This window comes from Symphalangus syndactylus, chromosome 9 (assembly GCF_028878055.3).
Source record: "Symphalangus syndactylus isolate Jambi chromosome 9, NHGRI_mSymSyn1-v2.1_pri, whole genome shotgun sequence".
Classification (NCBI taxonomy): domain Eukaryota; kingdom Metazoa; phylum Chordata; class Mammalia; order Primates; family Hylobatidae; genus Symphalangus; species Symphalangus syndactylus.
In genome coordinates this window covers 58,100,443-58,124,174 of record NC_072431.2, presented here as the reverse complement: position 1 = coordinate 58,124,174, position 23,732 = coordinate 58,100,443, and the positions used below count along the sequence as shown (strand labels likewise).

At 42.0% G+C, this 23,732-nt stretch overlaps 2 protein-coding genes across 4 annotated transcripts in view; one reads left to right on the top strand and one right to left on the bottom strand.

Annotated features, from left to right (window-relative positions):
- The window catches only part of LOC129489605 (cytochrome P450 3A7-like), a 63,796-nt gene extending 45,706 nt beyond the window's left edge, over nucleotides 1-18,090 (top strand). For 2 of the 3 annotated variants that reach the window (XM_063646251.1, XM_055292477.2), the window contains 5 exons: nucleotides 575-641; nucleotides 3,211-3,371; nucleotides 4,837-5,063; nucleotides 6,124-6,286; nucleotides 8,521-9,808. In XM_063646251.1, coding sequence (XP_063502321.1) covers nucleotides 575-641; nucleotides 3,211-3,371; nucleotides 4,837-5,063; nucleotides 6,124-6,286; nucleotides 8,521-8,616 — 714 coding nt within the window. In that variant the 3' untranslated portion in view covers nucleotides 8,617-9,808. Of the gene's footprint in view, nucleotides 1-574; nucleotides 642-3,210; nucleotides 3,372-4,836; nucleotides 5,064-6,123; nucleotides 6,287-8,520; nucleotides 9,809-17,970 lie in introns of those variants that run through there. The other variant, XM_055292476.2, reaches the window with a different exon arrangement.
- Nucleotides 1-23,732, bottom strand: part of ZSCAN25 (zinc finger and SCAN domain containing 25) — a 119,499-nt gene that overhangs the window by 25,187 nt on the left and 70,580 nt on the right. The window lies entirely within an intron of this gene.

Sequence of the window (23,732 nt, the reverse complement as noted above, 5' to 3'; positions counted from 1 at the left end):
GAAGTGTAGTGTGTGTTACATTTGAGCCCTCTCACAGCCTCAAGTGAACAGGGGTCTTTTATGGGAATTGAGGCTGCAAGTTTGGCTAACTCAGCTTTGCTTTTATGAGGCCTAGATTGCAGCCAAAGGATGTCTGCAGGTCAGGGAGGCAGGACTGGGTAACCCAGGTGTCACTGAAGATTGTATAGATTTGGGGAATGTTGCAGTATTTGAAGATGCTCCCACCAAAGCTGCTGATAAGTTCTGGAAATGTCAGGAGAATAATCTTTGTGCACATCGGTGAAGAAGACAGAAGAATAAAAGGTCCAGGACTTCTTCACAAGTATGCAGTTAGGACCAGGGATAAGACCAAAAAGAAATTGAACATTTTAGCCAGATTTGTTTCAGGAAAACATCCTGCTTTCCAAGGATTTAGATACATTTTTTTTTTCACTGGTGACTCAGGCAACACCCGTCAGATTTCTGGTCTTCAAGGGGCCATATTCTCAGAAGGGAGGTTGAGGACTGCACTTCTGATTAACTTCTGACTTCATGAGTCACTTTCTGTCAATAAAATTTCTCTTTTTGCTTCTAGCACCGAGTGGATTTCCTTCAGCTGATGATTGACTCTCAGAATTCAAAAGAAACTGAGTCCCACAAAGGTAACCAAAGTGTGCTTCTGGGGGCTACTGGTGGGGCACTCAGAGGGAGGGCTTTGTTCTGAAAATATGCAGGAAGTATTCCAGGAAGATGAGAATTTCTGCCACATAGCAGAACGACACAGATTTGGATGTTATAAATGGTAGCTGGAGGCACTTTCTAGAGGCATGCAGGCATAGATGGCCATGTTCTAAGTTTAAAGGGCAACCCTAAGGAAAACTGGCATGCCAGGAAGAGTCAGCGGTCTGTGGATCACCTACATAAGATCAATGCCAGTTCTCAGCCTCCTACAGATCCACAGAGTTGAAATTCCTGCCTGGAAATTTATTAGGTTTCTGCAAAAGTAATTGCGATTTTTATTATTACTTTTATTGGCAAAAAGAGCAATTACTTTTGCAGCAACCTAATGCATCTAACATCCAGTAAGGAGGCATGCTGTCCAAATAAGGGTGATTTTAACTGGCAATTTTTGGTGAAAGCATGTTCACCAGGTTAATCGACTACAAAGTTATTTTTTCCTTTGGAATGGATAAGTAACTTGTGGGGAAAACCTCTGAGACTGTGTAAATATCCTCTTTGTCTTCAATCTTTCACCTACTAGTTTTACAACCCATGTATGATTTTCACTGAAGTCATTATTAGTATGACAGTGGCAAAATGATAACCATGTTCAATTTCAAGCCACCAAGATTTGGCAATCATGTCACAAAATTCCTGAATATTTAATCATTGGTTCTAGAGAGCAGGAGTAGGCTGACTTCAGCATACAGCTTTAAATATGTCCATGTATACATCTACTTCTGTCTATCTATCTATCTATCTATCATCTATCCATCTATCATCTATTTATCTACTTATTATCTATCTATCATCCATCTATTTATCTACTATCCCAATACAACTTGCTGTGATAAAGGAAATAGCCTATTGTTTTAGTGTTTCATCTAGAAATCACTAGACACATATAGCTATTGAGAACTGCATATGTGGCTAGTGCCACTGATGAAAAATTTTAAATTGTATTTAAGTTTAACTGAATAAAATTTGATTTTAAATAGCCACATGTTGATAGTGGCTACCACATTGGACAGCAGAGCTCTGAACTTTGAGATTATAGTTCAGTTTCACATCAGTATCCTCAGGTTCATGGTAACAGAATACAATTATTAGATAGTTGAATTTACCCACAACTGCATCACAGAAATCTTCACTGGTAAATCACAGCTCTGTTGTCATTTCTCACACTCCCTTCATATTGGTTTTGGTGGTGAATTACATGGTTGGAACAGGCACTATATTTATTTCTGTGTTCCAGGTCTCTAAATGTCCTAATCCAGTCCTGATCAAACAGACCAGTGATGGACGATCCTGAGCTGCTCTCAGGAGAAAAATCAAGAAGGGGCAAACTTGTAATCATAGAAGCTTTTACTATTTTAATGCTATTCATCAGACTACAGTCAATCACCACTCATTTAGCTTTTTGTCCATCTTCAGTTGCTGTACATCCTGAGATAGTCAATTCTGAGACCTATAGCCTACATCTATCACCTGATGCATTTCAAAGATATAATCCATACTTCTCAAGCTGGGCTATGCACACAAATCACCACATCTTGTGAAATTCAGATTTTGAATCAGTAGTTCAATGGTGGGGTTTGAGATTTTGCATTGTTGTTGTTGTTGTTGTTTTGTTTTGAGATGGAGTTTTCGCTCTTGTTGTCCAGGCTGGAGTGCAATGGCACGATCTCGGCTCACCACAACCTCAGCCTCCCTGATTCAAGTGATTCTTCTGCCTCAACCTTCCGAGTAGCTGGGATTACAGGCATGCGCCACCATGCCTGGGTAATTTTGTATTTTTAGTAGAGACGGGGTTTCTCCATGTTGGTTAGGCTGGTCTTGAACTCCTGACCTCAGATGATCCACCCGCCTTGGCCTCCCAAAGTGCTGGGATTACAGGCGTGTACCACCGCGCCCAGCCTTTGCATTTCTAATAAGCTTCCAGAAGCTTCTGACCCATTGACCACACTTTGAGTAGCAAAAGGTGGTCTGTATTCCAATAGTGGTCTCTTAAGTTCCTTCAAACATATCTACAGGAAAAGTCCTTTAGTTTCCATACATTTAACCATTAATGTTGCAAATTCTCTCAAAGTTTGTCAAGGTATATTTTAGCTAAAATAAATTACATTTTTCTTAGGAGAGAAGACTACCCCATATTAATTTACAATAAAGTACTTTTAGGATCATTAAAGGAGCACACCCATAACACTGAGTATGTTATGCAGAAATGCTTTCTCTGTCAATTACCCAGCTGTGCAGATGGGAGGGATGGCACGAGGAGGAGTGGATGGCCCACATTCTTGAAGACCTTGGGGAAAACTGGATTAAAATGATTTGCCTTGTTCTGGCTCTATAAGACACACATCAGAGTGAAACCACCCCCAGTGAGACTTTGAATTGCTTTTCTATTTTTTCCCCTAGGGATCTGAGGGCTTCACTTAGATTTCTCTTCATATAAACTGTGATGCCCTACATTGATCTGATTTACCTAAAATGTCTTTCTTCTCCTTTCAGCTCTGTCTGATCTGGAGCTCGTGGCCCAATCAATTATCTTTATTTTTGCTGGCTATGAAACCACAAGCAGTGTTCTCTCCTTCATTATGTATGAACTGGCCACTCACCCTGATGTCCAGCAGAAACTGCAGGAGGAAATTGATGCAGTTTTACCCAATAAGGTGAGTAGACGATACATGGAGGAGGGAGGAGGTGAAGCATTAACAAAAATGCCTCCACACCACTTCTCAGGAGAATTTTTATAAAAAGCATAATCATGATGCTTACACTGACACTGTGTAGGAAGGCTCTAAAAAGAAAAGAAAGAAACATAGGGAATGGTTGCTATTGGCAGACATATAAGATCTTTGTTAAACAGTCCTGGCCCTGGTTCATCTGCTTTCTGTTATCACAATAATGCTAAATAAAAAACATCCAAAAACCTCAGTGGCATCTAACCATAAGCATTTATTGCTCACAAGTCTTGATAGTGAGCTCTGGTAATATTGGTAGGACTTGCTGTGGTCTGGCTGTAGTCTGATGGAGCCTGGCCGTGGGTGTGCTGTGCAGGCTGACTCAGCTCTGCCCCACATATGTCTCATGTTTCAGTCAGGTAACCACTGGTGAAGAAGCCAAACTAGGAACCAGGGTATCTGACTCCTGAGCTAAACTCTTAAACTCTATAATATTGCCTTTCAAATATAACACCAAGTACTACGTGCATTATCAACCACACTGTTTTCAGACCGTGGCCAAAACTCGGATTCTTTGTGATAAGAAGAGACATGGCTTTGGGGCTGGCCCTGGTGTGGCAGTGAGATGAACACAAAGGGATGTTCTTCAGAGATTACAGGCCAGCCCTGAAGCAACAACTAGGAGACTGTTTCAGCAAATGAGGACAGGGCTGTGTGGGGTTCTATCCTCTTCATAACTTCCACTAGCACTGAAATTATGTGCTCTGGTTACATCCAACCAGAACCTTCTTTTGTCATATTTCAGATAGAAAGGGAATAGTTTTTCCTCAAATTATTGATAGAGATTTTATATAATACAGTGTTTCTCTCCACGTTTTATGTATATAACAAAAGTCCTGTGTGTGTATATATATCTATGTACATATATACACACACACATATATATATATAATACAAATCCTGCTTAGTAACTGTTTTTGTTTGTATATATAACAAAAAGAGTTATAAAGCAGGACTTTGACCAATAGTCCTTGTGTGGCACAGAGAATTTGCTTTTTCTATCTGTTTTCACTTTCCTGGTTACAGACGTGTGATCTCTTTTTTGAAAGGTGACAATCACTGTCATATTTTATTTGATGCTAGTGGTCATAGCCTATTAGTCACGTTTGTTTCCATGAGAAAGAAAAACCACTAGATGGTTATGCTAAGGATTTCAGTCCCTGGGGTGAGTGCCATCCCGAATGCTTCCTACCTTCATAACCCCTCCACACATCTTAGTGGGCCATTGAGCACCAATGAGCATGACAGTTATTAAAACACTTTATGAATGCTACAATCCTTTACCAGTATGAGTTATTCTCTGGAGCTTCTAACATGTCAATAGTACTGCATGGACTGAGTTAAAAGTTAATTCAAAATCTCAATTTATCCAAATCTGTTTCTTTCTTTCCAGGCACCACCCACCTATGATACTGTGCTACAGATGGAGTATCTTGACATGGTGGTGAATGAAACGCTCAGATTATTCCCAGTTGCTATGAGACTTGAGAGGGTCTGCAAAAAAGATGTTGAGATCAATGGGATGTTCATTCCCAAAGGGGTGGTGGTGATGATTCCAAGCTATGTTCTTCATCATGACCCAAAGTACTGGACAGAGCCTGAGAAGTTCCTCCCTGAAAGGTACAAGGCCCCTGGGAAGGAAGCCCTCCCTGAACCAGCCTGGTTCAAGTATATTCTGCCTCTCTTAATCTACAGGACAGTCATGGACTTGTACAATCATTTGCTTGTCTTTTTACGTTTAAGTTTTTTTTATCATGAAATTGATCGTCACACTTTACAAACCACAGACTAGACAAAAGAAAACTACAGCCACCCACAGTCCCAACAACTTAAAATGAAGGCCATCAGTTATGTCCTTATGGGTGATAAGTGTCCAAAATATAATGACTCTTTTAAAAACACATGATCACAATGCTATTGTTATGTCCCACAAATGAATATTTTTTCCTTAATATAATCAAATATTTAGGAATCAAGTTTGAATAAAAAACAAGGGTCTAACCTTCAAAGAATTTATAGGTTAGTGGAACAGATAGACAAGGAAAGCTGTGATGATACTGCTTTCCATCAATACAGTAGCATCATATGCCCATGTAAATTATCTGACTTCAACTATTCTATGGAGGTGTGGGGGAGAAAGAGGGAGAGATGGAGAGAAGAAGAAGGAGGAGAAGGAGGAGAGAAGGAAGGATAAGACAAGATAGGGAGGAGAAGGAGGAGACTTAGAAAAATGAGAGGAGAGGAGAAGGAAAAGCAAAATAACAACTTTGAAATAGTGCAAGACAATTTCTTCTTCTCCTTCCTCATGACCAACATAAGTGTGAGTCAAGGCAGGAATCTACTTTTCTGTCAGTCAGTCTCATCACTTATGTGCCTTTTAAAGTGTGAACACATCACCACCCTGAATATAATCTGAGTGTTTAGAAATAAATATTCTTTGCAACACTGTTTATCTCCTCTCAACAAGACTGAAAGCTCCTATAGTGTAAGGAGAGTAGAAATGATCTGTAGCTTACAATTCTCATAGCAAAATAAGCGTAACAGGATTTCAATGACCAGTCCACAAAAGTATCCTGTGTACTACTAGTAGAGGGGCGGGCCCTAAGTAAGAAACCCTAACATGTAACTCTTAGGGGTATTATATCATTAACTTTTAAAATATCTACCAACATGGAACCAGGTTCAGTAAGAAGAACAAGGACAACATAGATCCTTACATATACACACCCTTTGGAAGTGGACCCAGAAATTGCATTGGCATGAGGTTTGCTCTCATGAACATGAAACTTGCTCTAATCAGAGTCCTTCAGAACTTCTCCTTCAAACCTTGTAAAGAAACACAGGTCAGTCAATTTTCTGCATAAATAACGTTTTATTAAGAATTATTTTAACTGAAGGGTCTACATATTTAAAAAAGAATACACTTGTTTGATCTTTTAATAATTTGTTCTATGGGCCAAGGAATCTATTTGGACCCATCTATGATCTTTAAGGGTGCTTCAGTTCTGGAGTTCAAAAGCTGTAGCATTAAAAACATCATGTAACGTCAATGTAGATTAGCATGGCATGACTATCTGCAGTCTCCTTGAACTTGAGCAAAGTTTAAATTCAGTTTCAAGTTGATTGGAAAGATGGGGAAGTATTTTACACAATTGCGAAGTGCAATTATTATCTTGTTTTGACTTTTGAATGGTGCTCTTCCTTCCCAGAACTTGTAGAAGCTTTCTCATGACAGTGGCTCCCAACCACTAGCTGTACATTGGAATCACCAGGGAGCTTTAAAAGTTCATGATGCCTGGGACACCTCAGAAATTCTAAACTAATTTGCCCAGAGTGTGGCTTTAAAAGCTCCCCAATTGCTTCTCATGTGAAGCCAAGGTGGAAAATGACTAATTTAAGGTAGTTCTATTGGATATGAAGGACTACCACAGTCCAAGGCCATCCTTACTGACCTCACCTTCCAGTTGCCTAGCTCTATCCAACTGGGATCCTTTTCAACCCAATTATAACTCTATTAATCTTCTTCCCTTTCTTCTCCTCATTCTGTTCTTATCTTTCAAGACCTAGTTCAATTCTCAAGCTCCTCCAAGGTGTCTTCTCGACCTAGTCCAGGGCTCATTTACTCCTCTGCTCTGTTATTGGTTACTGAAGACTATTATCATATAATTTCATAATTTGCCATTAAATCATTGAGTTTTGTTCTCTATATCTTCTCTGTATCTAAGAATGTCTTCCCCCCATCCATTAACAATATCCTCTCATTTTATTCCTTTTAAAATATCCCAGTGGTGCCTTGTAAGTGGCCTCATCTAACTCAAGCATTTGGGCATTTGGTAAATGTTTAAGGAGTGATATGCAGTCGATTGGCTTGCATACAAATATTAAGTTTTTTAATGTGAACATTTAACAAGTGACATTCATGTATTTGCATGTGTGTGTGTGCTTGCACATGTGCACGTGCATGTCTATCTGTCTGTAGGGAAAATATATTCATGCCTTTTGAAAATTTTTAAATGATAAGGTGTTATATTTAAGAAAGATTTGGAATCTTTTCTCTGAAGAAGTTAACAGATGTCATTTATTCATATTAAGCAAGACCCTATAAATCTTATTTCTAGGTCTCATGTATTTATTAAGCAAATCCACCCCTTAGGCAGGCTTTCTAGATAGGAGAGAAAGAAGATAGAGATGGTTTCCATATTATTTCCATATTCCACATTATTTGTGGCTTTAGGCTAGCTATGTAGCTATCCTGTATGTGTGCTCAGACCGGGGACTCAGTCCTGAGAGAAAGTGGTCCTCTGGCACACCTGGGATGGGGAAGGTACTTCCTTGTAAGTCCCAAGTTGGCACTTCTTGATCTCAATGGCAATTTTCTTGCCCATCACTCCATGGAGATCAGAATATCACTCTGTTGTGTTCCCTCAACACTGAAGCAGTGTCTCAATAACAGTGGGTCTAAACGTTGAGTCAAAACACTGTAGGAATTGAGAGGTTCCCCACTTGCCCTACCCTTGGAAACCAAGAGAAGATGTTAAAAAATAAAACGATAATGCTTCCTGAAGATGTCTTCCCATCTTTACACTAGATGGGTTCAACTGTGAGGAATTACTGGTCTCTAGAAGTTGAAGACTGTCCATATAACTAAAATATATAATAGGTACTCAGGATTACGTTGCAAGTTTCAACATACACAGAATTAACTTTATATAACTCTTCAAAAATAGTTTGCAATCGTACCTAATAATCTGGTTTAAATTTTTAAAACTCATCCATTTTACTTAAAATTCAAATTAAAAAGAACACAGGTTCCCACGAATTTGTCTCAGGTCAGGCCTGGCACAGAATAGGGGCTCCATAAATATTTTGTTAAATGATAGATGATGAATGCTCTCACTATCCAATCTTCACACATCTTATAGAGTAAGCATAAAGAATCCAAGATTTGTAATGCTGAAAGTAGTTTTTATATGTTTACAAAGCATTATTGTCATTAATGCATTTTTTTACTTTGATGCTATACTTTCTACTTTTGCTTTATTTAACGCTTCTCAATATGCTTGTTTAACTGTTGCAGATCCCCCTGAAATTACGCTTTGGAGGACTTCTTCAACCAGAAAAACCCATTGTTCTAACGGCTGAGTCAAGGGATGAGACCGTAAGTGGAGCCTGATTTCCCTAAGGACTTCTGCTTTGCTCTTCAAGAAAGCTGTGCCCCAGAACACCAGAGACTTCAAATTACTTTGTGAAAAGAACCCTGAAATGAAGATGGTTGTACTGCATAAATAACTGAGGATTCTGTACATGTATTGAGCTCTCTCACAGTCTATATAGAGTGTTATACTCGGTAATATAAAGGAGATGAACAAATCAGTTCATCTGGGGAGGTAGATTTGGCTTTTCTGTGTCTCATAGGACTATCTGCACTACCCCCAGTTAGCACCATTAATGCCTCCTGAGCTCTGATAACAGAAAAAACATTTCTCAATAACTTCATCCACAATCATTAATGAAAATAAGAATTATTTTCATGACTCGAACAGTGACATTTATATCACGTTATAGCTGGAGTATTCTATAGTAAGTTTTATATTAAGCAAATCAATAAAAACCTCTTTATAAAAGTATTATTGGATACTTTCCCGCACATTAATGAGAAATCTATAGAACCGATGACTGAGAACCAACAACTAAATATTTTGATCATTGTAATCACTGTTGATGTGGGGCCTTTGTCAGAACTTCAATTTGATTATTAACATAGGTGAGAGTTCATCCACTATGACTTTGCCCATTGCTTAGAAAGAATATTCATAGTTTAACTATGACATTTTTGACCAGGCATAGTGGCTCATGTGTGTAATCCCTGCATTTTGGAAGGCCAATGCAGGCAGATCACCTGAGACCAGGAGCTCGAGACCAGCCTGATCAACATGGTGAAGCACAATTTCTACTAAAAATACAAAAATTAACTAGGTGTGGTGGCACGCACCTGTAATCTAAGCTACCCAGGAGGCTGAGGCAGGGGAATTGCTTGAACCTGCAGTGAGCCGAGATCACGCCACTGCTCTCCAGCCAGGGTGACAGAATGAGACTGCATCTCAAAATATATATATATGCCTTTTTGTTGCACATATATTTAGTAACATACAACTGAAGCCATTATTATATTATTAGTTTTGATTTAATGTTGTCAGCCCATCTCCCCTGATATTTCTGGGAGACAGGAAATGTTTTCTTACATCTCTTGCATTCCATCCTCAACTCTCAACTGTCTGAATGCAATGAACACTTAATAAAAAACAGTTGATTGGTCAATTGATTGGGCAACAAGGCTAAAAGTACTCATTCCTTTTCTTTTCCTATTTCTTCCTTTATTTTCCCTTTCTGAATAATTTAGTCCTAGAGCCATTAGGTGGGTGGCAGCCAGATGGTGGCCACACATTAAGGTAGAGAAAAGAGTCATGGTGGTTCCAAGTCAGAGACCAAGTAGGATGAGGACCAAGTGGGTGTTCATATGGAAAAAGCCTGCCTGGGTGTGGCAGTCCAAGCAAGCAGAGAAGGGGTCCACAGAGAGGGGTGGCCTGCAAGAGCAGCCATAGCCTAAATATGGCATGGAGAACCCACACAAGGTCAGAAGGGCATCCAGGAGTGGGAAGGGATGGGCGAGGTTTGGCTACATAAAAGGGATTGATCAAAGAGGTAAATATATTAAGGATGATAGAAGCCAGTCTTCTCACCTTTGCAGAAGGGAGTCATGGATTCAGACAGGGAGAAAACTAGCATGAATCCTATGAAATTAGATTGGAGTGGATGTACTGGTATATATTCATACCCTTCTAGATAGATACATGGGTAGATAGGTAATAGATAGATAACAGATCAATGACAGATAGGTAGATAGACGTAAATGTATATATGTGTTTGTGTGTACAAAAAAAAACATATATTTCCTAGTTCTCTCCGTTGATAGGGCTAGGTAACAATGACATTTCAATAGCAATGAGCACACTTAGTGCCAAGATCTTGGCTTATGAATACCATTTTCCATTGAAGGGAACCAGAGCTCTTTAGAGAAATGCCTGATTCCAGGGCCAGGTTAAGAATGTTCAAGACAAGCTTAGGACACATTTTGTGCCAGGAAGCAAGAAAATGTTCAAATGATTTCCAAGTAATGTTTGGAAATGATATTTGAAAAGGACTTCCAAATGATAACTCCAAATTATTTCCAAATGATATTTGCAAAAACCTAAAGACTCCACCAAAGAACTATTAGAACAGATAAACATATTCAGTAAAGTTGCAGGATACGAAATCAACATACAAAAATCAGCAGCATTTCTATATGCCAATAGTGAACAATCTGGCAAAAATAAAAAAGTAATCCCATTTACAATAGCCACAAATAAAACTAAATACCTAGGAATTAACTTAATCAAAGAAGAGAGAGATCTCTATAATGAATACCATAAAACACTGATGAATGAAATTGAAGAAGACACAAAAACAGAAGGATATTCCATGTTCACATATTGTAAGAATCAATATTGTTAAAACTGTCCACATTACCCAAAGCAATGTACAGATTCAATGCAATCCCTCAAAATACCAATGACATTCTTCAAAGAAATAGAAGAAAAAATCCTAAAATTTCTATAGAACCACAAAAGACCCAGAATAGCCAAAGCTATCTTTAGCAAAAAGAAGAAAACTGGAGGAATCATATTACCTGACTTCAAATTATACTACAGAGGTATAATAACCAAAACAGTATGGTACTTGTATAAAAACAGACACATTGACCAACGAAATAGAATACAGCATCCAGAAACAAATCCACACACCTACAGTGAACTCATTTTCGACAATGTTGTCAAGAACATACACTGGGGAAAAGATGGTATCCTCTGGTGCCAGGAAAGCTGGATATCAATATGCAGAAGAATGAAACTAGACCCCTATATCTCACCAGACACAAAAATCAAATCGAGGTGGATGAAAGACTGAAATCTGGCCAAGTGCGGTGGCTCATGTCTGTGATCCCAGCACTTTGAGAGGCCGAGGCAGACAGATCACTTGAGGTCAGGAGTTCAAGACCAGCCTGGCCAACAAGGTGAAACCCCATCTCTACCTAAAAATACAAAAGTTAGCCGGGCATGGTGGTGCATGCCTGTAGTCCCAGCTACTCAGGAGGCTGAGGTTGGAGAATCACTTGGACCCACGAGGCAGAGGTGGCAGTGAGCCAACATCATGCCAATGCACCCCAGCCTGGGCAACAGAGTGAGACCCTGGCTTAAAAAAAAAACAAAAGACTGAAATTTAAGACCTCAAACAATGAAACTGCTACAGGAAACATTGTGGAAGCTCTTCAGGACATTGGTCTGAACAAAAAATGCTGAAGTAATACCCCACAGGCACAGGCAACGAATGCAAAAATGGACAAATGGAATCACATCAAGTTAAAAAGTTTCTGTGCTGCAAAGAAAGCAATCAACAAAGTGAAGACACAAACCACAGAATGGGAGAAAGTATTTTCAAACACTCCAACAACAGATTAACATTCAGAATATACCCAGAGCACAAACAACTCTTTGGAAAAAACTTAATAATCTTAATAATCAAAAAATGGGCAAAAGATTTATACAGGCATTTCTCAAAAGAAGAAATACAAATGCCACATAGGCAAATGAAAATGTGCTCAACATCATTGATCATTAGAGAAATGCAAATCAAAACTACAATATCATCTCTCCCCAGCTAAAATGGTTTTAATCCAAAAGACAGGCAATAACAAATGCCAGCGAGAATGTGGAGAAAAGGGAATACTTGTACACTGTTGGTGTAAATTATTAAAACCACTATAGAGAACAGTTTGGAGATTCCTCAAAACATTAAAATGGAGCTATCATAAGATCCAGAAATCCCTGTGCTCGGTATAAACCTGGAAGAAAGGAAATCCATATATTGAAGCGATATCTTCATTCCCATGTTCACAATAGCCCCTATTCACAAATGCCAAGATTTGGAAGCAACCTACGTGTCCATCAGAAGATGAATGGATAAAGAGAGTACTCCACTTATACAAATGGAGTACAATTCAGCCATGAAAAAAGCATGAGATCCTGTTCTTTGTAATAACGTGGCTGGAACTGGAGGTCATTATGTTAGGTGAAATAAGCCAGGCACAGAAAGACAGACATTGCATGTTCTCACTTTTTTGTGGGATCTACAAATCAAAACAATTGAGCTAATGTCTGGGTCTCAGTCAATTTTGTTCCCTAAGTACTGGGAGCACAGCTGTTAAAATACATGATGAATGCTTTAATACAGGAATGAATAGGTTAGAGGCACAGGGTGGTTGGGTGTTCTTCTGATACACAGTATCTTCCTTGACACATTCAGTACAACTCTCAACAGGTAAGTCTCTTCACGTATGTTACCTTCTGAGGAATTAAGTGGCAGAACATGTCTTCTATTATTTTCCTTTGCAGCACAAGACCAATTGCATTAGTTGGGAAACAGTGCTGGCTGCATTTGAGTCCCAAGCAACCATTAGTCTATTGCTATCACCACAGACTCAGAGGGGATGACACACAGGGGCCCAGCAATCTCACCTAAGTCAACTCCACCAACATTTCTGGTCACCCACCATGCGTACAGTACCCTGCTAGGGTCCAGGGTCATGAAAGTAAATAATACCAAACTGTGCCCTTGAGGAGCTCACCTCTTCTACGGGAAACAGGCACAGAAACCCACAAGGGTGGTAGAGAGGAAAGAGGACAATAGGACTGTGTGAGGAGGATAGGAGGCACCCAGAGGAGGAAATGGTTACATTTGTGTGAGGAGGTTGGTAAGGAAAGACTTTTAATAGAAGGGGTCTGTCTGGCTGGGCTTGGAAGGATGTGTAGGAGTCATCTAGGGGGCACAGGTACACTCCAGGGAGAGGGAATTGCATGGATAAAGATCTGTAGGTGTGGCTTGTGGGGATGGATTTCAAGTATTCTGGAATGAGGACAGCCATGGAAACAAGGGCAGGTAAGAGGAGATTTAACAGATTTCATGCCAATGGCTCCACTTCAGTTTCTGATAAGAACTCAGATTCCGTGGACTCCCTGATAACATTGATTAAGTTGTTTATGATTCCTCATAGAATATGAACTCAAAGGAGGTCAGCAAAGGGAAGTGTGTGATTCTTTGCTACTGGCTGCAGCTGCAGCCCCGCCTTCTTCTCCAGCACAAAAACATTTCAGCAGCTTGACCTAAGACTGCTGTGCAGGGCAGGGAAGCTCCAGGCAGACAGCCCAGCAAACAGCAGCACGCAGCTGAATGTAAGACTCAGAAGAGACAGTTGAAGAAGGAAAGTGGCGACGGACCTCATCCCAAATTTGGCAGTGGAAACCTGGCTTCTCCTGGCTGTCTGCCTGGTGCTCCTCTATCTGTCAGCAACTGTCCAGATTCCTCTCCTCTGTTAACTTGGACTTGGGGTGCTACTCAGGCCCCTGCTCCCTTATCTGTTTTGAAGATCAAAAGAGATGTTCAAGGAGGAGTAGGTTAATTGTTGGATGCTACAAACACATAGAGGTTATTATTGATCTTATGCAGATTTATGAAGACATAAATAAGGATTTGTCCCAGCCACCTTCTAATTTGGTGACTAGGAGGGTTTAGGGACAGCATTTGGTAGTGGGAATGACCTAATTAGGTTAGATTTGACCTATACTAGTCAATGAAAACTCAGCAAAGGCAGATTACAAACTGCTGAACACGATGGGGCGTGTGATCCTCATCCCCTTCCCAGGTTCTGGGGATTCTGGGTGCAGGAGGGAGCAGCTTGGGTTTTTGTCTCATTACCTTCGTTTTCTGGGTTCTCTGTCTGCTGGAAGGGATGTGTAGAAGTTTGTCCCCTGTGGACCTGGTGGTTCCTGCTCCCCTAACTTCTACCCCAGGATATCATTTACATAACGCACTGGGAACACCAAGACTTCAGGGGAAGCTGTCCCCTGGCTCTTCCCTCTTCCCTGTACCATGCCCCTGAAAATCCCCTCCCTCCTATGACTCACTCCTCCACCCTGTCATACACAGAACTGTTTATCTTGCAATGATTAATCTCTAGAGCAAAGGAGACCTGGAGGAAGTTCTGAAGATTTATTCTTTGCTTTAATCTTTTTCCTCGGTTCTCTGGGAGGTAGGATTAATATAGAGCTTTGTTTCTCACCTAATGGGAATCTTTTAGCAGTGTGAAAAGGCAGGAGCTGTGAAAGCCAATTTGGATTTTACACATTTTTTTCCCGTTTATGTTATAGTACAGGAGGGCGAACCCTCTCACTGGTGGGATTCCTGGCATCCTAGAGCAGGTGGAGAGAAGAGTTACTTTCCACTGTGGGCAGTGGAGGCTCCACCTGTCACATTTGTCTTCTACCTCAATTTGACTTTTATTAAGAGTAGGGAACCACAGTGACATGAAAATAGAAAATGTAAACCTCATTTTCTTTCATAGAAAGCTTAGGAATTCAGTGAGTTGTGGCAACATGGTTTCCATTGTCTAACATTTTAAAATGAATTGATATGGTTTACATTCATTCATTTTTAAACCAGAATTTTTTGGAGATAGACTATTTCCAGCATGTTCCTTCCGGATGATAAAAGAGGGCTGTTAGTTCAGTATTTGTGACAATAAATGTGTGTAAAATAACATCACCTTTCCAGAATAATGTCAGGAATATGAGTCTAATGCACGAATGTATATCTCTAAGACAAGACTGCATATGTCTTTGTAAATATACATGCCTGAAAGTTTATTTTAATAACTCCTTTTTGAATATACCTGCTTAGCAGATTGTCTTAAACTCTCAGGGCAGGGGAGTAAGCAAGACTGTGAGCCAGTGATGATAGCAAAGTCATCCAGGTAGGATCCATATGAAGTGAGAAAATATTCCTCAGCTCTCGGGGCAGAACTCCAAAGAGATATTCATGGGTCCTGGCCCCACAGTGGAGGTCACTCAAAGGGCAAACAAGTTGGCATCTCGTCTGCTTCAAGCCTGGACACAGGGACATCAAATGTGTCACTCTGTGTGGTCTGCCATGTTGTTGGGTGGTCACTACAGACTCAGGCAGCCAGGTAGACAATACCTTAAACTTAGACGATGCTGGTGCAGCCCAGGAGTCAAAAACTGTAGTGTAGACCATGCCCTCCTTAGGCCAACACAATTATATGCAATAGATGACTGGCTTTTCTGTTAGCCTCTTCACTGGAACCGAAAGCAGCATTATTCTACCAAGCAGAGGGGAGCTGGAAAGAAACTAAACAGTTTGCCCAGCACAGCCTCTGCCTTGACATGGAACCATGTGAGTCCAGACACTCACCCACATCCTTCCTTGGGGTCCAATGCTGCTGACACATTAACTCATTAGTTTGTCCTGGTCTGAGAGATCATGTAACATGTAGAAAGTTTAGAAGCAGAGATTAGTGTCATGGATTTGCCATGGCTGTGACAACAAAAGAAGGAACAGGAGTGGGAAAACCCAAGGCCACCGTAATTTCAGTAGACGGTGCACACACTTCCACTAACTGTTCTGGGGCAAAGATCCAAATTCACTACATGCTGCCTCTGCTGGGTCCTCCAAACACAACCCTCCAGGCCATTTCTCAGTTGTATTTTACCACATATAATCAGAGTCACTGGATTTGTACAGAATGTTTGGAACCTATACTGCCTTAAGTGCTACCCATTATAGAAGAGAAAACAAGGTCTTAATTCAACTGTCTGGAACATTTTATGTTTACTTACGTGGAATACTGTACCTTTTGCTATCAACAGGAAGGTACCTGGACATTAGAAGGTGCCTGCCTTTCAGCTGAAAGCACATATGAGGCATATGGATCCATTTATGCACACCATACTTTTCAGCTGCATTTTCCTAATTTGCCTCTGTGGGACCAACCTTGCGGGACTAGCAGATTCACAGTTGAATTGATGGCTGGCGACCTCTGCCATCAGCCTTTCTTCTTCCTCCAGTTACACTCCTCAGTAACATCAGACTGGGAAGGTCTTCAGAGATCCAGAACCCTCAGTTGGGGGAGTCCATACATGACCCATCAAAGATGAGTTGCAAGCAGGCCTGCCATAGGAGCAGCAGCCTTAATGGGTTTTCCTACAGAGATACTTGATGTGCAGAGGCAATAAACTGACTGTTTTGTGATTGATCACCTTGAAAAAAGTGAGCATGTCTGGGTGTATTAGTCCTTTCTTACATTGCTATAAAGAAATACCTGAGGCTGGGTAATTTATGAAGAAAAGAGATTTAATTGGCTCATGGTTCTGTAGGCCGTACAGGAAGCATAGCGACTTCTGCCCCTAGGGAGCCCTCAAGAAATTTACAATCATGGCAGAGGGTGAAGGAGAAGCAGGCAGATATTACATGGCTGGAGCAGAAGCAAGAGAGGGTGGGGAGGAGGTGCCACACACTTTTAAGCCACCAGATCTCATAAAATCTCATTGTCACAAGGACAATACCCAAAGGGGGTTGGTGTGAAACCATGAGAAACTGCCCCTAAGATACAATCACCTTCCATCGGGCCCAACTGCCAGCATTGGGGATTACATTTCAACATGAGATTTGGGTAGGGGCACAGATTTAGACCATATCACTGGCACTATGCTTATCAGGTGAATATCACCAGTTGGAAGGCTAGATTCCACAAGAGGAGGAATGTCCTGGAAATTGGTTTTTTAAGTTGTGGTTCTTCTGCACACTGTCATTCAGGGAAATATGAGTCAATCATCCTCCCCAATAGCGCAAATCAACCAGATCATCTGGCCACAGAGACTGAGGTGTAGCTGAAAGGTACTCGCATTTCTATGTGGCCAGTGGAAGCCTTCAGCACAGTTGTCAGTCTGTAGAAATAAGGACTCTGTGACTCCTCTGACACCTCTCTATGAATGACGGTTTAAGAAGGGCCAGATCCTAAAATAGGGTCAGAGCTTAGAGGGAAAGGAAAGCATAAAAGACTCTTCACAAATTCTAAAGACAGGGTCACCACAGGCTCTCAGTGACCCTCTGTGATGGAGTGGATGCAGTGATGCAAAATCTCATCATCACTGCAGAAGACAAAAAAAAAAAAAAAAAAAAAAACAAAGTCACCCTTTCTACCTAGGATGAGAATCTCCAAATCAGGGAAGGGTCCACTTACTAAATAGATGTAAGGAAATGAAGTGCCCTGGAAGAATTCCTGCCTGAACCTCTGAGGAGCACTCACGTTTGAGGACATTTATCAAGTATTCATTCCAGGATTGGGACCATAAAGACTTCTGCTGCTTTCAGCTAATCATTGTGACTTTTGGGGGTCTGATGGTGGAGGTGGGAAAGGACCTGATGAACAAATATAATCATTGCCATCGGAGTTACTGTTATTATTTATTGCCTTAATGTTACCTCCTTCTCTTGAGCATTCCAGTTCCTCAGTCAGTGACTCACCAGCCCCTATATCTATAAAGTCACAATCCCTGAGACCTGATTTCTGTTTCAGTTTGTAGATATGGAGGCCATTCACATGGACTTTTTAAGAAGCTTGGAATTCCAGGGCCCACACCTCTGCCTTTGTTGGGAACTACTTTGTCCTACCATCAGGTGAGTGTTTTTGATCTCACTCTTCTGCTTCTTATGATTGGAGAGAGCAGCTTAGTTCCATCAGTAAAAATGCTTCTCCTCAGGGGAAGGTCTGAGGTTTTACACTTTCAGAAACAGTGTGTAGGCATCACCCAGAGCATGGCAAGGTTTACCCGGGACTCTCTTGCTAACTCTCAGGAACCTCAGGTTTGCCTCAGTTGAATAGCCCAAATCTCAGGTATGTCAGCAACCTGATGCTCAGAACTTGATGTGCAGACTTTGTGAACACCATAAAGAACATTTTCCTTTTGCCCCATGTAGGTTTCCAGGAAGGTACAGTCATATTTAGTTAGTATTAAGAGTAGGAAAAGGCGCCCCCCGTTGTGGCTTGCTATCTGTGTACATGAGAGGCAAACTTTCCTCTCTATAGCAAGAGCTCAGGAGTAGCCTTTTTTCCCTCCTGGACAGCTTTGAAACTCACTTTATTAGGGAGATCAAGTATTTACCGTTGGGTCATTTGCACTTGCTTGAATCCTCTCCAAAAAATGCTAAATCCTCTGTAGGTATTTCCATGGCTCTACCCCAGCTCTTACTCCCCATGACATCTTTTGCAGCTTTGGGAGTCAGAACAAAGGGGTTCTGCCTTACTTCTTTTATTTCGAAGGCTGCACCTTATGGGTGAGTCTGAGCAGGGAGTGGATATAACTGAGATGAGATAGTGGTTCTCTATCAAACTCAGATATTTAAGCATAAAATGAATTTGTGGGTTTTTTTTTTTTTACACAAAGGCAGAATCACATGCGAAATCACTAGAAAGGTGATAATTTGATGAAATTGTTAAATATTTAATTTTGCTGAATAAAATGTCATATGTGCCACATGGACTGTGAACTTTGGCCAAGCCTTTGTGCCTAACCTGGTCTGATGCTCTGTCTAGGGCCTGGCCCCTGGATGGAAAATTATGAGCTCATCTCCACAGGGCCAGCAGCAGCAGTCAGCTCTCTGGCTTAGATCATCTTTCCTGCATACCTGAGGCTTGTTCTCTGATTCCAATTCTTCCAAGTGAGGGCTTTGTTGTCTAATTACTGCCCAGGAATTTCATATTTTTTCCCTTTGCAAAAGCAATAATTTCCCCATCACTTTTTCTAGGTCAGTTCTTTAGTAGATGTACCCCCAAGACAAACATTCCTGGGACCTTTGTTTGCATAGCTAAAACATCAACCCTGAAATGTAGAAACAAGAAAGTTGGTTTTTCAGTTTCAGTGAAAACGCTGAGCAAGTGTTGTAATTTGCCCTGTCCAATGTGTAGAGGGGACATTTTCTCAGAACTTCCATGTTAAGCTGGAAAACTGGAAAGCAAGTCCACTTTGTCATGCTGTCACTCACTCCTTTTCTCACTCAACAACATGCCTCAGACTTACCTAAATCTACTAGGCTAAAAGAGGTCCCTGATGTCTGTAACTTTCTAATTCTGCTAGAATTCTAGAGTGAGCTCATGAAATAAATGAAAAGGATGATGAACAGAGATAAAAGACTGTGCATTCCCTTCTGACACTCACTCTCTTTCCCTCAGCCTCAGTTTCCCCACGTGCCCCTGGAGGTGATCATTCAAGGACTTATGAGATTTTAGAGACAATACATGAAAAAGCAAAAAGGCATCAGAAAGACAAGGAGGTACTTAGTTTATACACAACGATAAGTCATTCAGTATCTACAACACTTTGAGAAAATTCAAGAGTGATTTTAAATTTCCCATTTCAAATACCTCCTCTATTTTCTCTCCTTTCCCTTATGATGTCTCCAAATAAGCTTTCTCTAACTGCCAGCAAGTCTGATTTCATTGGATTCAACTGTTTTCAGCCCCAATTAGAGGCAGGGTTAAGTACATTTGAAATATTAATCAAGGGAAGCACTTCCAAGATGGCTGAATAGGAACAGCTCCAGTCTGCAGCTCCCAGCAAGATCGAGGCAGAAGATAGGTGATTTCTGCATTTCCAACTGAGTCTTAGCAACAGGCAGACCAGGAGATACCCTCCCGTGCCTGGCTCAGCAGGTGCCACACCCACGGAGCCTTGCTCACTGCTAGTGCAGCAGTCTGAGATCCACCTGCGATGCTGCAGCTTGATAGAGGAGGGGTGTCAGCCATTGCTGAGGCTTGAGTAGCTTACTGTGTAAACAAAGAAGCCTGGAAGCACGAACTGGGTGGAGCCCACGGCAGCTCAGCAAGGCATACTGCCTCTGTAGATTCCACCTCTGGGGGCAGGGCACAGTAGAACAAAACACAGGAGACAGCCTCTGCAGACTTAAATGTCCCTGTCTGACAGCTCTGAAGAGAGCAGTGGTTCTCTCAGCACGGTATTTGAGCTCTGAGAACGGACAGACTGCCTCCTCAAATGTGTTCCTGACCCCCCTGTAGCCTGACTGGGAAACACTTTCCAGTAGAGCCCGACAGATGCTTCAAACATGCGGGTGCCCCTCTGGGATGAAGCTTCCAGAGGAAGGATGAGGCAGAAATATTTGCTGTTCTGCAGCCTCTGCAGGTAATACCTAGGCAAACAGCGTCTGGAGATGACCTCCAGCAAACTCCAAAAGACCTGCAGCTGAGAGGTCTGACTGTTAGAAGAAAAACTAACAGACAGAAATAGCATCAACATCAACAAAAAGGACATCCACACCAAAACCCCATTTGTAGGTCACCAACATCAGAGACCAAAGATAGATAAAACCATAAATATGGGAAGAAACCAGAGCAAAAAAGCTGAAAATTCCAAAAAACAGAGCATCTCTTCTCCTCCAGCTCCTCGCCAGCAAGGGAACAAAACTGAACAGAGAATGAGTTTGACGAGTTGACAGAAGTAGGCTTCAGAAGGTCGGTATTAGCAAACTTCTCCGAGCTAAAGGATCATGTTCTAACCCATCACAAGGTAGCTAAAAACCTTGGGAAAAGGTTAGATGAATGGCTAACTAAAATAAACAGTATCAAGACCTTAAACGACCTGATGGAGCTCAAAACCATGGTACGAGAACTTCATGATGCATGCACAAGCTTCAATAGCCGATTTGATCAAGTGTAAGAAAGGATATCAGTGATCGAAGATCAAACTAATGAAATAAAGTGAGAAGACAAGATTAGAGAAAAAAAGTGAAAAGAAACGAACAAAGCCTCCAAGAAATATGGGACTACATGAAAAGACCAAATCTACATTTGACTGGTGTATCAGAAAGTGACGGGGAGAATGGAACCAAGTCAGAAAACACTTCAGGATATTATCTAAGAGAATTTCCCCAAACTAGCAAAGCAGGCCAACATTCAAATTCAGGAAATACAGAGAACACCACAAAGATATTCCTCAAAAAGAGCAACCCCAAGACACATAATTGTCAGATTCACCAAGGTTGAAATGAGGAAAAAATATTAAGGGCAGCCAGAGAGAAAGGTCGGCTTCCCCACAAAGGGAAGTCCACCAGACTAACAGCAGATCTCTCGGCAGAAACCCTGCAAGCCAGAAGAGATTGGGGGTCAATATTCAACATACTTAGAGAAAAGAATTTTCAGCCCAGAATCTCATATCCAGCCAAACTAAGCTTCATAAGTGAAGGAGAAATAAAATCCTTTACAGACAAGCAAATGCTGAGAGATTTTGTCACCACCAGGCCTACCTTACAAGAGCTCCTGAAGGAAGCACTAAACATGGAAAGAAACAACTGCTACCAGCCACTGCAAAAACATGCCAAATGGTAAAGACCATCGATGCTATGAAGAAACTGCATCAATTATTGGGCAAAATAACCAGCTAACATCATAATTGCAGGATCAAATTCACACATAACAATATTAACCTTAAGTGTAAATGGGCTAAATGCCCCAATTAAAAGACACAGACTGACAAACTGGATAAAGAGTGAAGACCCATTGGTGTGCTGTATTCAGGAGACCCACTTCACATGCAAAGACACACATAGGCTCAAAATAAGAGGATGGAGGAAGATCTACCAAGCAAATGGAAAGCAAAAAAAAAGCAGGGGTTGCAATCCTAGTCTCTGATAAAAGAGACTTTAAACCAACAAAGATCAAAAAAGACAAAGAAGGCCATTACATAATGATAAAGGGATCAATTCAACAAGAAGAGCTAACTATCCTAAATATATATGCACCCAATACAGGAGCACCCTGATTCATAAAGCAAGTCCTTAGAGACCTATAAAGAGACTTAGACTACTACACAATAATAATGGGAGGCTTTAACACCCCACTGTCAATATTAAATCAATGAGACAGAAGGTTAACAAGGATATCCAGGACTTGAACTCAGCTCTGGACCAAACAGACCTAATAGACATCTACAGAACTCTCCACCCCAAATCAACAGAATATACATTCTTCTCAGCACCACATCACACGTATTCTAAAATTGACCACATAATTGGTAGTAAAACACTCTTCAGCAAATGTAAAAGAACAGAAATCACAACAAACTCTCTCTCAGACCACAGTGCAATCAAATAAGAACTCAGGATTAAGAAACTCACTCAAAACCTCACAACTACATGGAAATTGAACAACCTGCCCTGTATGACTACTGGGTAAATAACGAAATGAAGGCAGAAATAAAGATGTTCTTTGAAACCATGAGAACAAAGACACAATGTACCAGAGTCTCTGGGACACATTCAAAGCAGTGTGTAGAGGGAAATTTATAGCATTTATAAATGCCCACAAGAGAAAGCAGGAAAGATCTAAAACCAACACCCTAACATCACAATTAAAAGAACTAGAGAAGCAAAAGCAAACAAATTAAAAAGCTAGCAGAAGGCAAGAAATAACTAAGATCAGAGCAGAACTGAAGGAGATAGAGACATAAAAACCCTTTTAAAAAATCAATGAAGCCTCTACCCCCCGGCCGCCTGCCTTGGCCTGCCAGGGTGCTGGGATTGCAGCCCCTGCCCGGCCGCCGCCACATCTGGAAGGTGGGGAGCGCCTCTGCCCGGCCGCCCCGGCTGGGAGGTGAGGAGCACCTCTGCCTGGCCGCCCCGTATGGGAAGTGAGGAGCGCCTCTGCCCGACCGCCCCGTCTGGGAAGTGAGGAGCGCCTCTGCCCGGCCACCCACCGTCTGGGAAGTGAGGAGCGCCTCTGCCCGGCCGCCCCGTCTGGGAAGTGAGGAGCGCCTCTGCCCGGCCACCCACCATCTGGGAAGTGAGGAGCGCCTCTGCCCGGCCACCCACCGTCTGGGACGTGAGAAGCGCCTCTGCCCGGCCACCCACCGTCTGGGAAGTGAGGAGCGCCTCTGCCCGGCCACCCACCGTCTGGGAAGTGAGGAGCGCCTCTGCCCGGCCACCCACCGTCTGGGAAGTGAGGAGCGCCTCTGCCCGGCCACCCACCGTCTGGGAAGTGAGGAGCGCCTCTGCCCGGCCACCCACCGTCTGGGAAGTGAGGAGCGCCTCTGCCCGGCCGCCCCGTCTGGGAAGTGAGGAGCGCCTCTGCCCGGCCACCCATCGTCTGGGAATTGAGGAGCGCCTCTGCCCGGCCGCCCCGTGTCTGGGTAGAAGTGAGGAGCTCCTCTGCCTGGCCGCTCCGTCTGGGAGGTCTACCACGGAGGCCAGAAGCAATGTGGGGGCTGGACGTGGTGGCTCACGCCTGTGGTCCCGGCACTCTGGGGGGCGAGGCGGGTTGATCACTTCGGG